Genomic DNA, 16417 nt, shown 5'->3' on the forward strand with positions numbered 1-16417 from the left:
GTCATACAGTAACTTACATGGCAACTATAAACTATTCATTCTCATTGGCTATCAATGGCTGGAAGGCATCAATTTCCTCCCCCACTTCATATTTAATAAAAAAAAAATACCTTAGGAAGTCTAAACCAGTACAGGTAGGGGTTAAGACTGAGAAAAACCTGGAGCACACAAAGGCATACATATTCCAGCTGTGCACATATACATATATGTTCAACACCACTCAATACTAGTTATTTTCCCAAATATGATCAATAATCTTTATGAAATAAATCAACAGCATACTTACGGAACACAACCAGATTCTAGAAGGCAGATCTATATGCAACGGGCACCAATGAAAGTAGGAGAGGGACAAGTAATCAATTTTTTTTCAGTACAGAGGACTAGACCCGGGCCTGAGCACGCTGGGAAAGCACTTAATCACTGAGCAATCGTCATAGCCTACTCTCCTTTCTTCAACTTTTTACATTCTGAGACAGGATCAAAGCTGGCTTGCCTGGCACCTTGCTAAGCTGTATTATCACATGATAAATTGTTCCCACCATTCAGGTCAGAAAAGGCAGTTTGGGGCCAGTGGGAATGCCTGCACAGAAGGCCATCTCTGCAGAGAGTCACAGTCACTGCAGTATCCTGAGTCAGATTAAAAACAACTACAAAGGTGGCATGCGCACACTTCTCTGGAACAAGAGCAACACTTATATATGAACTATTCAAGGACATCTTAAGAAACTTTATATTTTTAGCACAGTAATAATTTGCAGTTACAGAAAAGATGTCCTCATTCGAAGAGATGCAATACTATCCAAGGCAAAGTGTCAAGCAAGGATACCAACAATGTAAACTGTCTAGCTGTCCTGGTGTACTGGCCACACCTTTAATGCCAGCACCTGAGGCTAAAGGAGAATTGTTAAGCATTCAAGCCTAGCCTAGGTTAGACAAGAAAACTCTACCAACCAAGTATGTTTGTGTGCACTGTTGCTAAACACTAAGCCTCAAAACTAGGTGGTGCATATGTGCGTTCATTTTGTCTTTCTTTTCACTTCTCTACATATTTGGGTTTTTCTTCAATAATACAGAAATAAAAGTCTATGATGAATGAGTAATGTTCCAAATAAATATCTAGATCTGCTGAGTGGTGGTGGCACATGCCTTTAATCCCAGCACTCAGGGAAGCAAAGGCAGGTGAACTTTTGTGAGTTCGAGGCTAGCCTGCTCTATATACTGAGTTCCAGGACAGTCAGGGATAAACAGAGAAATCTTGTCTCAAAAAATCAAAACAAAACAAACAAACTAGATCTGGATTGTTCAAAAAAATCTAGAGGAAGGGTTGGTTAGATGGCTGAGTGGTCAAGAGCACTCTCATATGTATGTATGTATGTATGTATGTATGTACGTACGTATGTAAGAATATGCGCGCACGCGCACACACACACACACACACACATACACACACACACACACACACACACACATACACACACACAGAGAGAGAGAGAGAGAGAGAGAGAGAGAGAACACACAGGCAGTAGAGGCCCTAGAGCTTTGTTAAAGAATCTAGCTACTATCCGCAGGATCCCTCCTTCCATATAAAGAACCCAAAGTACCAAGTAAGAGTTGCGTGCTCTGTAGCTGCAGTGTCTGCTCCCTTTTCATTATCCTATTTAACTGCCCCAGGGGAGTGTCTCCTGCCAGAGCCACCTTGCCAAGCAGGGCAACCCCTATGGTCCTCTTGCAAGTCCTCCGCCATCGTTCCCCCTCCCCTCACTTATTCTCTCACGCTGCACACACTCGGGAAGAAGGGCAATGACTACACTCATGTCTACTGCTCCTCATGCTAGCAGACCCATTCCCATTCTAATGCGGGCACCATGCAGAAGACATGCACTCTTGACCTTAGTGTGGGCTTTAATCCCACTACTTTCCCAGACAGTCGTACTTTCACACTACTTTCTTGGGACCACATTCTTACAACTGTCTCAATTCTCCTCTCTCCCACTAGCCCACCACATTACAGCAGCATCCCCCTTCTCTAACGATTTCATCATTCTCAACTGTTTACCACCTCCTCTGCTTCAATCACACTTGCCTGCTCTTTCTCGGTCTGCTCAGTTCACTCCTCTGCCCCCACTGGCTCCTTAACATGGGCAATGTCAACGTTTCCCCCTTCCAAACAACGGCTGGACTCTGCCCTGGGGTGATCTACAAACCCAAAGCATCAACCACACCCCAGTCTTTATCACTAAACCGCCCTCCTACTATAGCTCAAAAACAGAGCTTTCAGAATTGGTAAGACAACACGACCATAACATGATGTTATGACAAAATTATAAGTCAGAAATGTGGCACATTAAAATGCCACAACAAAATAATAAAAACAAATGGAATTTTAATGTCTTATTTAATCCAATAAATCTCAAGTATCAATTTAAAATAATAACTAATAAAAATTACTACCATGGTATTTTCCATTCTTTAGTTCATGCTAATCTTTGGTTCTGGTATACAATTAACATGTCTATGGCAACTGCATGCACTCGTCACATGTGGAATCACTATCCACATTTCACATGCTCAGGACGGCTGAACACTGGAGGGCACAGCTCTATCTCCCTTCCCTGCTGGGTGGCGTCTCTGTTGCTATGCTAAAACACTGATCACAATCAACTTAGGGAAAAGGGCTTCTGTGACCTCCTAACTTCTGTGTCAGCCCATCGCTGAAGGAAACCAAGGCAAAAAAGCTCAAGGTGTGAACCTGGAAGCAAACGCAGAGGTCACGGAGGGGAGCTACGGTTTCCTCAGCCTGCTTTCTTAGACAACTCAGGACCACCTTGTTCAGGGGTGGCACCACCCAACTGTACCTGACCTCCTCACACTCTCTACCCCACTAGCACTTCACTCTACCCAGTTACATCTGGGATCCATCAATCTGCCCGCAGAAAGCATGAACACACAAGCTGCTTTTTATGCCAGAGACAGTTCTCGATAAGCTTAATTAACTGGATGAATAAATGTCAGAATTAAGACATTGTAACATACCAGATTTTCTTAAAGTACTGGGCTCTCCTTCTTCTAACCGGATATCTGAAAAGGAAGCTTCTGAGGGTGCCTTCTTTTGCTCGTCTTTTAAGCTCTGAGCGATTTGCTACATGGAGAAACAAGAAAGAACATTGAAGTGTCTTTCTTCTGAATGTCTTGCAATCTGGACCAGCTGAGCAGATGTTCTGGGAAGACCTATAAATTCAAGTATCACCCTAAAGGACCCACTCATTACAAAGAGGAAATAAGCCAGGTGGCGTGGAGCACACCTTTAATCCCAGCACTTAGGAGGCAGAGGCAGGCGGATCTATGAATTCAGGGCCAGTCTGACCTACAGAGTGAATCCAAATTCTGTCTCAAAAAAAAAAAAAAAGACAAAACAAACAAACAAAAAAAAAGAGGAAATACACCAGGCAGTGGTAGCACACATCTTTAGTCCCAGCATTTGGGAGGCAGAGGCAGGTGGATAATCTGTGAGTTTGGGGCCAGCCTGGTCTACAAGAGCAAGTTCCAGGACAGCCAGGGTTTACACAAAAACCCTGTATTGGAAAAAATTAATAACAATAAAAAAGAGGAAATACATTAAAGCAATTTTTAAAAATAAAACAAAATATAAAAACAACCCCCCCCCCAAAAAAAAGAACAAAATAAACAAAAAATCATGAAAAAACAGTGAAACAAATCCTGGTCTCTTCAAAACAGTTAGTTCTAAAAATAAAATACAAAACAAAGTAGAGAGGAGTCTTAACTTCATTTTTTAGACTTTTATTTACTATTCTGTATATTCAAGTTTTTATTCATAAAAAAACTAATGTGCTTAGGAGTCAAATATCTGGGGTCCTTTGCTGGGCTGGAGCAATGACTACGAAGCTAAAACACACGCTTCTCTTCCAGAGGCCCCCCATCTGGCTCCCAGTTCCCACACCAAGGGGCCTGTTACTCCAGCTCCACAGGGATCCGACGCCCTCTTCTGGCCTCTGTAGACACATTTGCGTATACACATAAATTGAAAAAAAATATTTAAGTATTCAAACTACTTTCAAATGATTAAGCAATATACTGACAAAAATATAGGGTGAGGTGACAAAAGCATTAACAGCTGCTGATTCCAAAACACCAGCTGTCTGAACCCAGAGTTTTAGGAACTCTGCTGTGTTTAGGTGAGAAATTCTGCCATGGCTGTGTTAAAAACAAAAACTGCCCTGAGGCAAAGCCTGAAACAGTCGATGGGAACAAGGGAGGAAAGTGACCATGACACTGAGCTGGCGTCATGGACTTCACTGCGGTGTTACCTGTACTTTGCTTCTGTTTCTAAGTTCTCACTGAAAAAGCTTCAGACTCTCATAACCCTGTTATAGCACCAATACTCTATCAAGGGTCACAGAAATGTAGGTGACAACTGGAGCCTTCAAGACATAAACCCAAAGTTGGAAGCTGGGTGGTGGTGGTGCACACCTTTAATCCCAGTACATGGGAGGCAGAGGCAGGCAGATCTCTGTGAGTTAAAGGCAACATGAGATTACATAGAGAAACCCTGTCTCGAAAAATCCAAAATAAAATAAAATAAAAGAAAGAAAGAAAAAAGTTGGAACAATATATTTAGGAGTAGGACAAAGGGCCATGTCACCATCATTAACTGTGGTGGCTGCTATGTCACCAACCCTCTTATATGCCAATCACAAAGAAATAAGAGAAAATGAAGAAAGCACCAAAGCACTTCAATCTAAAATTTAAGGATGAGAAAACTATATAGTATGCCTACCAAACACAAGTACAAATTAACAATTTGTGTTTGATTCTTTAGTTTCATTTCCTATGACTTTTACGGCAAGTGCATTTTGATTTTATATTTTGAGTGACAGTTTAAAGAGTAATATTCTATCTTAACAAAATATCCAAAGCCATGTGGGATCAGGGAGAAGATGAAGTACAGGTGAAGAGACCGCACCTCCATCATGACCAGCTTATCAGGATATGCCAAGTCTCCAGGCGCTGGTTTGTAGCCTGTGATGTCCGTCTGAATGTAGATATGGGTCCGGTACACAAGCCTCTCTTGTACATCTTCCAACATCTGCTTTACTCCAGCTGCAAATGCCCCCAGTTGCTCAGCTTTAAAAAGAAACAAGGCCGTCACCCACTCTTTTAGAAGCAGGACAGTGCTCCCTTTAACTAAACTGCTCTGGCCCTGTACAAACCACTGTCTGAGAGACGGGAGCTCAACTCTTTGCAGTGTGACTCAATGATCTTAGAACATTTTGACAGTTTCTATTTCCTCAAGTTGAACATGGGGAAATAAACTGGCCCTTCCACCTTCTTTCCAGGACTGTGCACATTTATTTCTATTATTTAAATAATTAATTTAGGTTTTAAGAGTGCACTATACCTAGTTAATTTACATAGCTTCAGACCAATATTAAAAGAGAGTCAAGGCAGCTTATTAATTGGGTTACCACATCCCATCTAACAAGTAAGCTGATGTTATAACATTTTTACAAAGAAAAAGTGAAATATGAGTTTATACAGTATTTCTCCCTGATGTTAAACATGAATCAGCACTATCTTTCCAAGGGTCAGGGACCAGAGATACTGCACAGAAATGGGAAACATTCGGAGCACTTTAAAAATAACCTAAATTGGGAAGCAGTGAGACGTGAGAAATCACACCAGAGAGAACTGAAGAGCACACGGAGCCGACAATGGAAACGACAGCAGCGGAGGCCCCACCAGCACAGGGACTCTTCAACAGGACCTGTTACCGGGATCACAGTCGTGTTTCCGACTACCATCAATCAAACAGACGACAACTGGTCGACAGTTAAGGGTGACTGAGAGAAATGCTACCTCTCCCTGAGTTCATTCCTACCTGAGCATGAAAAACCATCCCCAGTTTCTAACCAAAAGCATGATGCGAGCTGACTCCAGTGCTCCAGATCCCTAACACAAGCCAAGGCTCAGCTTTCCTGAACTCCAAATGCCAAAATGAAAAGTATTTTATTACTGAATTCGGCAGATTTTAAATTTCTTATCTGTTTAATTTATAGCATTTGATAGTCCCAGGGGAAGACACATCTTGATTTGAAAAGGAGTGAGGTATCAACCCAAGTTCCAAATCATTAGCCTTCTACTTAAAATTTTAACATTTAAAAAAACATTGAGTGTTTATGAACTGAGGCTGTAGAGGAAAAAGCTCTGTTTTTTTCTCACATTCACTAAGCCACAGGTACAATTAAGAGTCCTTTAGAGTGATCCGCCTGTGTACTCACCATTGTTCTGCACATGGTCTTCAAGCACCTCGTTTTTAAGAATGCCACAAAGCTCTGACAAAGTCTCTAAGTGAATGACATGGATAATCAGTGGCCGGAACACATCATACAATGACACGCACAGCTTCTCCAAAAGCTCACTATGAGGAAGGACAAAATGCAGTCAGGATTTTTCCAATGTATTAGAAGTTTCCAGCCAGTAAAAGGAATAGCCATCTACTAGAAACTGGTAAGGGCACATTACAGAGGGAGGAGAAGGATGGGTCTGTAAACTGCTTTTGCTTGAAAAGCTCAGAATCAGTACTTAATCTGTAACAGTTCATTCAAATTAGCTGCCCCCAACCACAAGTCAACTGATTAGAACTTTTAGTTTAACAATAAATTTATATTCTTTAAAAAATAAAGATTATATCAGTAAACAATATTTCCATTTATATTCACTGCAGATCAAACCATTATCCCCACACCACCACCACTAAACATGCTCAAACCTTAAAAAAAAACAAAAAACACTAGCTGGGCATGGTGGTACAGACCTTTAATCCCAGCACTTGAGAGGCAGAAGCAGGCAGATCCCTGAGTTCAAGGTCAGCCTGGTCTACATATGAGTTCCAGGACAGCCTGGGATACATAAAAGAGACACTGTCTCAAAACAAAACAACAACAACAAAAGTTTCAAAAGCAATTTTAAAAAAAAAATGAAGTACTTTGGGCCCATACCAAGTATTTTGAGAAATTTTAGACATCTGAAAGGAAAAGGTTAGGTGCATATTTTTTCAGACTGTCAACAGTAGCCTTCTATATTCAGTACTTCACCAAGTAATCATCCCAACCAAAATCAGGAAATCCATTTTTCTCTTCCTCAACACAAGTCATAACCTTAGGATCTTTATGACTCAAAACTAGCTAACATGAGGGAATCAAGTGACTAGCAGTGGACCTGAAAGTCACCTTGAGAAAACAAGGATTATCAAATAACGTCTACATTTTTAAATGTTGTTCATTAGTTAGATGCACAAAATTTATTTTATCTTGGTGTAGATAAAGGAATCCAGGTCCCAGGACTTGGTTCTCTCGCAGACTTGAGAAATAATCACAATCAACAATATTCTGTTTCCATATACAAAAGGTCCAAAAGGTCCAGTAACTGTAGAATGTTTCTACGATATACCAGACCATGTTATCAATAGCAAATCAAATCTTACCCACAAGCACCCAGTCTATGCATCACTTACTCTAACTTTGTCGTTGGCTTTGTAAAGAATTCATTGTAAAGTTGGTGCTCATCTTGGCAGACATGGACCATAAAGGCGCAGCCACTGCGAACCTGCAATAAACAAACACATCCCGCCTACAAAGGTGCACATTCCAGCTCTTATGCAATAAAGCCTATATTTTGCTTGCAAAGTGATTATGCACATATATTCACAAGCAACTTTCTGGAAAACAAGAAATGGCTAGTTCCCAATGGATTACTGCAAAATCATTATAAAATAAAGCATTTTCTAGTTAAAAGAGTACTTTTAAAGAGAACTTTTATGTGTTTTTCTAAAGTATGAATTAAAGCCACACTAATCAAAGGCCATTTCTACATCAAAAACTAAGCTAAGGCACGGTGGCACAAACACGTCATCTCAGCATGCAGAAGGCCTTTAAGGCAGGATAAGCAAACGGCAAGGCCAATCTAGGTTGCATAGTAAGACTCTATCTTAAACAACCATAAAAACACCTAAGATTACATTTTCAACACAAATCCACTAATTCTGAAACTTCATCATTCAAGGAAGAATATAGTTGTAAATCTTCATATTTCAAGAAAAATGAACACGAGGCTATTTTGCAAAGTTGAACAGAGCTAATTTCCACTATCATAACTAGAAAAAACATTGATTTGGGAAACAGAACAATAACAACCTGCTGAGGCAGGTCTGACTTATTTTGTTCCCCAAAACTGGGTGCTACAAAAACAAGGTTAGAGGCAACTGCTCAGAAAGTAACAGACACAGCCAAACTGGAAGGAGTGCTGCCAAGAAGGTAAGCAAGCAAGTACCAAACAGCCAAGAGGAGGCAGGACGTGCCCATCAGCAGGCGCTTACCAAGGCACAATGGTCTCTATTATTTTGGCTGGTTAGCTCCGCGACAGTACAGGCAATGCTGGGGCCCAGAAGGAGCTCCCGCTGATCAAGGTAACACTGGTGGATATCATTGAGCAGGTGCTGGTATCTGATGGAAGGCAAGTAAAAAACAAGACAAATATTGCATGATCCCTCTCCTGTGTAGAGGCTGGATTTACACATACACACACAGCATGACAGTAGAGGGGACTATTAAGGAACAGAGAAAGGGGAAGGGTATGGAGCATGAATAAGGTCAAAGCACATGAGATGCCTGAATTAAAATGTCTTTATGAACTGGACAGTGGTGGTGCACCCCTTTAATCCCAGCTGTAGGGAGGCAGAGGCAGGTGGTTTCAGGACAGCCAGGGCTACAGAGAGAAACCCTGTCTCAAAAAAAAATATATATATATATATATACACACACACACATATGTGTGTGTATGTGTGTGTATAAAACATCTTTATGAGCCAGCCCATCCCTACAGACAATGACTATACAACACTTTTTTTAACTAGAAAAAAATAGAAAAAAAGGACTGGAATATACATTTTTTATTTCAAATGCACAAATCTGATCTTAAATTCCAGAACAGATTGCCAGGCTTCTAAAGCCATAATGGCTGCCTCTCATTTACCCACATTAAACACTTAGGAATGCAGACTTAGAACAAAAGCCATGAAGAAGTGATACAAAAAAACCTGGTCTTTTAAGGACGGGTTCTCTTCAATAGAGACCTCTCACATCTACCTACCTGAGGAAGACGGATACACTCTGTCACATAAACTTGCTGAGTCAAGCCCGAGACTCTGCTCTCTAAACAGACCGTGACTAGGAACAAAGGGAGGCAGCTGCTCAAAATGGCCAAGGGCATAAGCACACTGGGAAGGACACGACAAGACCACAGGGGCTACTGAGTACTCACTCCGGTATCTTTTCAGATCGCAGCTCTATCTGTTCAATAAGAGCCTGTGGGATAAAGAAAGACACAGGTGTCTCCCTCATTTCAGAAACAATGTAAGCCAGGTGGTGGTGGCACACGCCCTTAGTCCCAGCACTTGGGAGGCAGAGGCAGGTTGATCTCTGTGAGTTGAAGGCCAGCCTGGTTTACAGAGTGAGTTTCAGGACAGCCAGAGCTGTACAGGGAAACCCTGTCTCAAAAAAGAAAGAAAAAAAGAAAAAGAGAGAGAGAAAAGAAAGGAAAAAAAAACCACCAAAAACAAAAGAACAGTGTGAAAAGGCTTTAAAAAATCACAAAAATGACATATAGGCAATAATACCACAGTGTATATTTTTTAGTTTTTTTATACCCAGTTATAAGCACATTTTGCTTCTTCCTTCCTCTCTCTCCATTTTTTTTTTAATTTTCTTTATAGGCATGGGTGCTTTCCCTGCATGTGTGTCTGTGCATGTGAGTGCCAGTGCCCATGGAGGTCAGAAAGGGCACTGGATCCTGAGACTGGAATTACACATAGTTGTGAGCTGCCATGTAGGTGGTGAAATCAAACCTGGATTCTCTGGAAGAACAGCCAGTGTTTTGACCAATGAACTCTCTCCAGCCCCACTATTTTCTTTTCAATAAAAGCTGGAATTGTACTATTCATTCAACTCTATAATCTACTTTCTAAAAACATTTCATAAATACTTTTCTATCATTAAAAACTTTTCAATAATAGATTAAAATACACAAAAAGCCTTAAACATCACCTAGTACATAGTAAACAATAAATTATTAAAAACAGCATTTAAAACAACACATAAAGTTGGGTGTGCCTACAATCCCAGTACTTGGGAAGGTAAAGAAAAGGATCATTGGAGCGCTCCAGATCAGCCTGGGCTCAATGGTAAGTTTGAGGCCAACATGGACTACTATATATGGCAGCAGCAGCAACAAAAATTCAATAAATGAATGTAAGATCATATGAAGTGGTTGTATATTATCCTGTGGGTAGATGTACTCAAAATCAACTATTCTGTTCAGCATTTGTTTCCAAAGAATCACAACCACCAGTTCATAGTCTGGAGTAAAACAGCTTTTTAGCTACAACAGAGCCCAGGCAGGAAGGTTCACTTCTCTGAGACTACACAAAGCAAACCAGTATGAGCAACTACCTTTCTCTCTTTTGTTTTTTCCAAAAATTTTATTTATTTTTATGTGTATGGGTATTTTCCCTGTGTGTATGTCTGTGCACCATGTGCCTGAAGAGGACAGAAGAGGGCATTGGGTGCCCGGGGACTGGAGTTACAGACTCTTGGTTAGCCACCACCAAGGGGCTAGGAATTGGACACTCTGGAACAGCAGTCAGTGCCCTTAACCACTGCCCCTGGTGCTACACAGATTATTAGAAATGGGTTAATCAAGATGTAAGAGTTAGCCAATAAGAGGCTAAAACTAATGGGTCAGGCAGTGTTTAATTAATACAATTTTCGCATGGTTATTTTGGGGATTAAGCTAGCCGGGTGGCGGGATGAGGCCACAGCCCACTCTCCTCATACAACAGATAGGTGCCCAACATGGGGCTCGAACCCACGTCCCTAAGATTAAGAGTCTCATGCTTTACATACAACCTTCCCTTAAAATAGACTACTGTTCTCTATATAAGCCCCTCAAGTCCCCTAGAAATCTGAGCTTGATTTATTTTTACATTTATTTAGTGTGTGTGCTGGACAGCTTTATGTTAACTTGACACGAGCTAAAGTCATATGAACAGAGGTAGCCTCAATTGAGAAAATGCCTTCATAAGATCAGGTTATTAGCCGGGCAGTGGTGGCGCACAACTTTAATCCCAGCATTCAGGAAGCAGAGGCAGGCAGATCTCTGTGAGTTCAAGGCCAGCCTGTTCTACAAGAGCTAGTTCCAGGACAGGCTCCAAAGCTACAAAGAAACCCTGTCTCAAAAAATTAAAACAAAACAAAACAAAAAGATCAGGTTGTTGTAGGCAAGTCTGTAGGTATTTTCTTAATTAGTGACTGATGGGGGAAGAGCCAGCCCATTGTGAGTGGTGCCATCCCTAGGCTGGTGGTTCTGGATTCTACTAAAAAGCAGGCTGAGCAAGCCATAGGGAGCAAACCCGTAAGCAGCACCATCCACGGTTTCTGCATCAGTTCCTGCCTCCAGGTTCCTGTCATTTGAGTTCCTATCCTAACTTCCTTTGATGATGACCAGTGATGTGTACGTGTAAATGGAATAAACCCTTTCTTTTCCAAGTTGCTTTGGTCATGATGTTTCTTTCCAGTGATAGTCACCCTAACTAAGGTGTCTGTGTTGTCTACACACCCTGCAGGAATCAGTCCTGTCCTTCACCATGTATATTCCAGGGACTGAACTCAGGTCATCGAGCTCAGTAGTAAGCACTTTTACATCTGAGCCAGCTCCCCGAATCTACAGTTTCATCAAGAAACTGCCCGGAACATCACAGGAAGGGCAAAGAGATTCCTGCTCTGTAGACTTTAATTGCTGTATCATGTAAAAGGGGCAGCACTTTCCTTTCATTCAAGTTCATTCCCTGGAATAAGCAAAAAACTGAGGCATAGGACAACTCCCAACGGGCTGGCTGAAATTTGTCCTATCAATATTCAATATATGTCAACAGACTTACTCTGACTTTAGGGGCAGCAGCTCGAAATTTCACATAAAATAGTGTGAAGGCATTGTCTGCATTAGGTACTGATGAGGGATCCTGAAGAAACAAGAGGGGATAGGGAAGAAAGATATTAGCAAACACATAGTTACTCAGAAAAGAAATATTAACCACTTCATACACTGTTGCTTGGCCTCCATTCCCACCAAAAGCTTAGGAAAGAAAATCTCAATGAGAGGTTATATGTTAAAATTGTTATAGCTGAGAATCATCTCTCTCCTTTATAGTTAAATTTATCCTGTATTAATTAAATGTATCCTTTAATTTTGGTAGTAAGTAGAACTGAATCCAGACTTAGACTATTACTTATGGAGTATAAGACACTGGCCTTTTGACATCTCTGGCATTCAGCACACATCCTTGAGAAAGTTTTTAAATTTCCATTACCTCTTTTTTCTGCGCTAGTAGAGACTGAATCTAAGGCACACTCTAGGCACCACTCTATCTCAAAGCAACATCCCCAGACTATCTTTAGTTTGGTTTGGTTTTCCTTTACTTTGAGACAGAACTGAGTTACACAGACTATCTTGAACTCACTGCGTACACAAAGTGGCCTTGAGCTACTTATCCTCCTGCCTCCATCTCCCAAACAGCATAGGTCATAGGTAGATCCAGCTCAAGAGTGAGCTTAAAAATAAAATATAGCCTTTATGGTTTTTTTTATTGGGAAAGAAATATGTTACTGACCACCCTAGACAGCTCAAATCTTATTTCCTAACCTACTCAGTATGTGTCACTTTTGTACCTAACATCTACCAATTTGTAAATAATCTTTTCATCATTTTTACTAGTGGCTATTTTTAAATACAATCACTATGACAGCAAGGACATCACGAGCCCCCTTTTCTACCCTACGGTTTCTAATACAATACTAAGCATTAGGTCACACTCAACAGAAATATGCATGCTGCACAATATGGTGGTCCATGTCTGTAATCCCAGCATCCAAGAAGCAAGAGAACCACAAGTTCAAGGCCAGGCTGAGCAACACAGTGATACCTTATCTCAAACCCCATGGGCTGAATGTGTAACTCAGTGGCAGAGTGCTTGCCTGGTGTGTCCAAGGCACTGGGCATAATTAAGGCATTGTAATAGTTATCCATGGCCAAAGTCATGGATTCTAAGGGTTGACTATATTTTCATGACAAATACAGACAGAAAAAAGTCCAAGAAATAGGAACAGAACCCAGTACTATTTTATAAAGTGTAAAATGAGATAAAAGCTATTCATTACCTGAAACATTCTTTTTAGCTTTTTCATAAAAAGTATTGATAGAAAATTATTCAAAAATAGTAAAATTAAGTAAGCCTGAGTGATAATTAAAAAGAACGTTCCTCCTTTTAAATATTTCCCCTGGTGCTAGGGGTTAAAACCAGGACTTTATAATATAACCAGGACTAGGTAAGGGCTCTCTCTACTAACTGAGCTATATAGGATAATCATATTTCTCTATTATAAAAACTTCAGTATATACTTATTTAATAAGGGTAAAAATTTAACCCTATGCATTAGTTCAGACAAAGGTTGTGGAAGGCAAATCAATCAACATCGAAAGCAAGCAGTCATTAGGGTCTGTTAACTCACCCTTTTAAGTAACTGATTTGTGAGAGTCTGAAGAGTGTTCACAGTGTATGTCTTCATGAGGTGCAAAGCTTTAGAAAGACATTGTTTAAACTTCAGTAAGTATACAGGATAATCTTTAAAATTAGGCTGTAAAACAAAGAAATTTACAAAAGGAATAAATATTAACAACAAGCAAACTTTCAATGAGAACCACGGTGTCCTCTATGTAAAGCTCTGGAGATCATAAGCTCTGTGAAGAAGACACTTGAAAGACTTGGTCGCAGTCAATACTCTGTGCCTGACACAAAGCAGACTCAGTCAGCAACCCCAACTGCAAACAAAACCAATGTCAGAGCCCCACTAGCCCGAGGCTGGTGTTAAGTAAGACTTACTAGGAACAGAAGGGAGCAAGCGAGAATAAGAAAGCAGTGCATCCTTGGGAGATCAGGAGAGGGCTAAAATGAAAGGACTTGTCTTTCTGGGCTCCCCTGGACCCCCACCCTAGTAACTACATTTCCAAAGAGTATCTTGCACATCCATCAGTGAACACCTTAAATGTCACACCCTTTCAGATAGGATACAGCCTAATCAAAGAGCCCTTTCCACTCTAGGAGACACTCAGAAGTCGGAAGTACTTAGTACACCACTAGGAACAGCAAACAAAAGAGTACTAGTTTCCTTCAGAATGTACAGATACACAGTCACCCTCAGTATTCGGACAGCACAAGTTCCAAGACCCCAAAGGATACACCGAATGAGCAGTCTCCCTTACACATCATCACCAAGTTACTTATGAGACTAATGGAATGTAAATGCTATAGAGATAGCTATTATGCTATATCATTCAGAGAACAATGGCAAGAAAAACAGGCTATATATGTTCAGTACAAACAAAACAATTGGTTCTTTATGATCTTTGTGATGCACAAGGGGTTGAATCCACCTAAGAAAGCCAAGCAGAGAGCTCATTATACTTTTTCCACTGAAAAAAAAATAACTGTGTAAGTGATATAGTAGAAATGTTAGTATTTTAAAATATAAAAGTGTGACTTACATGAGATGAAATATATGTTATACAATCATCTAGCTTGGCCAGCATAGGGATAAATCCTTCACTATTCACAGACAACGTGGGAGAATTCAATTTCTTCAAGCAAAGGAAAAGAAACAATTAACAACAAAAAAAAGGAAACATTAAAAATTATTAACTACAATTAACATATTTATTTTTAAATGTAATAGGCTACTGAAACAGCCTTTTACAATCACTAAAATATCCTCAACTGTATTCATATATACCAAACTAGCAAAAAAAAAAAAAAAAAGGCAGACAAGACCCCAGAAGTGTTTTTACTACACTGCTATGCAACACTAAACTGAACTAATACATCACAGTCCCGAATGACCCACTTTCTACCACTTCACAACATATACCTTGTCTACACTGGACACAGTCTTATGGTTAAGGGATTAACTAGCAGTCACAGCCTTTGCTGAGCAAGCTTACAGGGGCCTGGGTTCAATTTCCAACACAAAAAAGAAAAGCCAACTATTACTAGCCATTTACTCTGTCTTGATACAGAAGTGGTTTGCCAGTGAACCAATTCCCACAACATACCACGTCTAAATGGCTGCTAGCTTTACTTTTATGTCTTTAATATTAAGCTATAATAATTACAATTATTTTAACAATTTAATAACATGATTTACAAATAATTATGACTAACTTGCAAGTCAGAAACGTAGAAATACAGTTTGCCCAGAAGCCTTTATTATCTGCTTTATGAGGACTATATGCTTCTTCAAACTGAACGTCAGAAGTGGCTTAGGAATGTGTGGACAGTATTATAGGAATGCAACATAGCAAGACTTAAACTGAACATTTATTATCCTATTTTTCACAGCTTATAGGGAAGATTCTAAAATAGGAAATCTACAAAGAGATCCAGTAACAACAACACAACTGAAGAAAACCTTCTGAAATCCCACGTGGAAAGTTCTGAACTGATAATGTTACCCTGCTGAAGTCAGAGACTCCATCAGCAAACAACTATTAAGTTTGAGCATCACTTTATATTCTTGAAGATTACCACAAAAGGGAAATCAAAATATCACTAACTCTACAGAAAAGCACAAAGCACTTACTGTGTTAATCGTCTCCAACTCATTAAAATAAGACAGCTTCTGTTGGATGTGCTCAGCAAGGTCAGCAAGTTCCGACTCACATATTAAAGAGAAAAGTCAGTTATTATAAAAATACACCAACTGGTATCCTAAAGTCAAAATTACTTTGAATAGAGTTATATTTGACACTGAAGTTTAAATCAGATCTAAGACTTCAGAATCATGCTCAAGTATTTCTGTACCCGTGAACAAAAGGAGACAATAATTAGTATCATATGATCTTTTATAAAAATAAGTGCCTGCCTTTTAAAAACACACAAAAATACAGAGAAAACTCTGAAATATAGTTACTTCAATGTTCTATCTGCAACTCACAAGTTTAAGTACAACATCCTCACACAGTTGATTAAAAACAAAAACCCTTCAAGGACAGCCTGCTCTATAGAGTGAGTTCTAGGGTAGTCAGGGCTATACAGAGAAACCCTGTCTCTAAAACAAACAAAAAAAAAAGCAAAAAAAAAAAAAAAAACCAAAAAGGAAAACCAGCAATAGTGCAGTCTGCTTATCTGAAAATGTCAGCAATAGTGGACAGAGCGGCACAGCCGCTCACTCTGCAGCTGCTCTAGCAGACCAAAGCAAGGGGTCTGCCTCTGGCTCTGCTCCCTATCAGCACA

General features: G+C 40.1%; 1 protein-coding gene across 1 annotated transcript in view; it reads right to left on the reverse strand.

Annotated features, from left to right (window-relative positions):
- Cog3 (component of oligomeric golgi complex 3) overlaps positions 1-16417 on the reverse strand; it is a 52703-nt gene that overhangs the window by 23762 nt on the left and 12524 nt on the right. The window contains exons 5-14 of the mRNA XM_048421786.3: positions 15765-15839; positions 14674-14766; positions 13641-13766; positions 12014-12094; positions 9340-9383; positions 8396-8522; positions 7535-7626; positions 6300-6439; positions 4985-5145; positions 3037-3142 (exon numbers count right to left, since the gene is read on the reverse strand). Coding sequence (XP_048277743.1) covers positions 3037-3142; positions 4985-5145; positions 6300-6439; positions 7535-7626; positions 8396-8522; positions 9340-9383; positions 12014-12094; positions 13641-13766; positions 14674-14766; positions 15765-15839 — 1045 coding nt within the window. The remainder of the gene's footprint in view (positions 1-3036; positions 3143-4984; positions 5146-6299; positions 6440-7534; positions 7627-8395; positions 8523-9339; positions 9384-12013; positions 12095-13640; positions 13767-14673; positions 14767-15764; positions 15840-16417) is intronic.

Source organism: Myodes glareolus, chromosome 12 (genome assembly GCF_982192425.1).
Source record: "Myodes glareolus chromosome 12, mMyoGla1.1, whole genome shotgun sequence".
Classification (NCBI taxonomy): Eukaryota; Metazoa; Chordata; class Mammalia; order Rodentia; family Cricetidae; genus Myodes; species Myodes glareolus.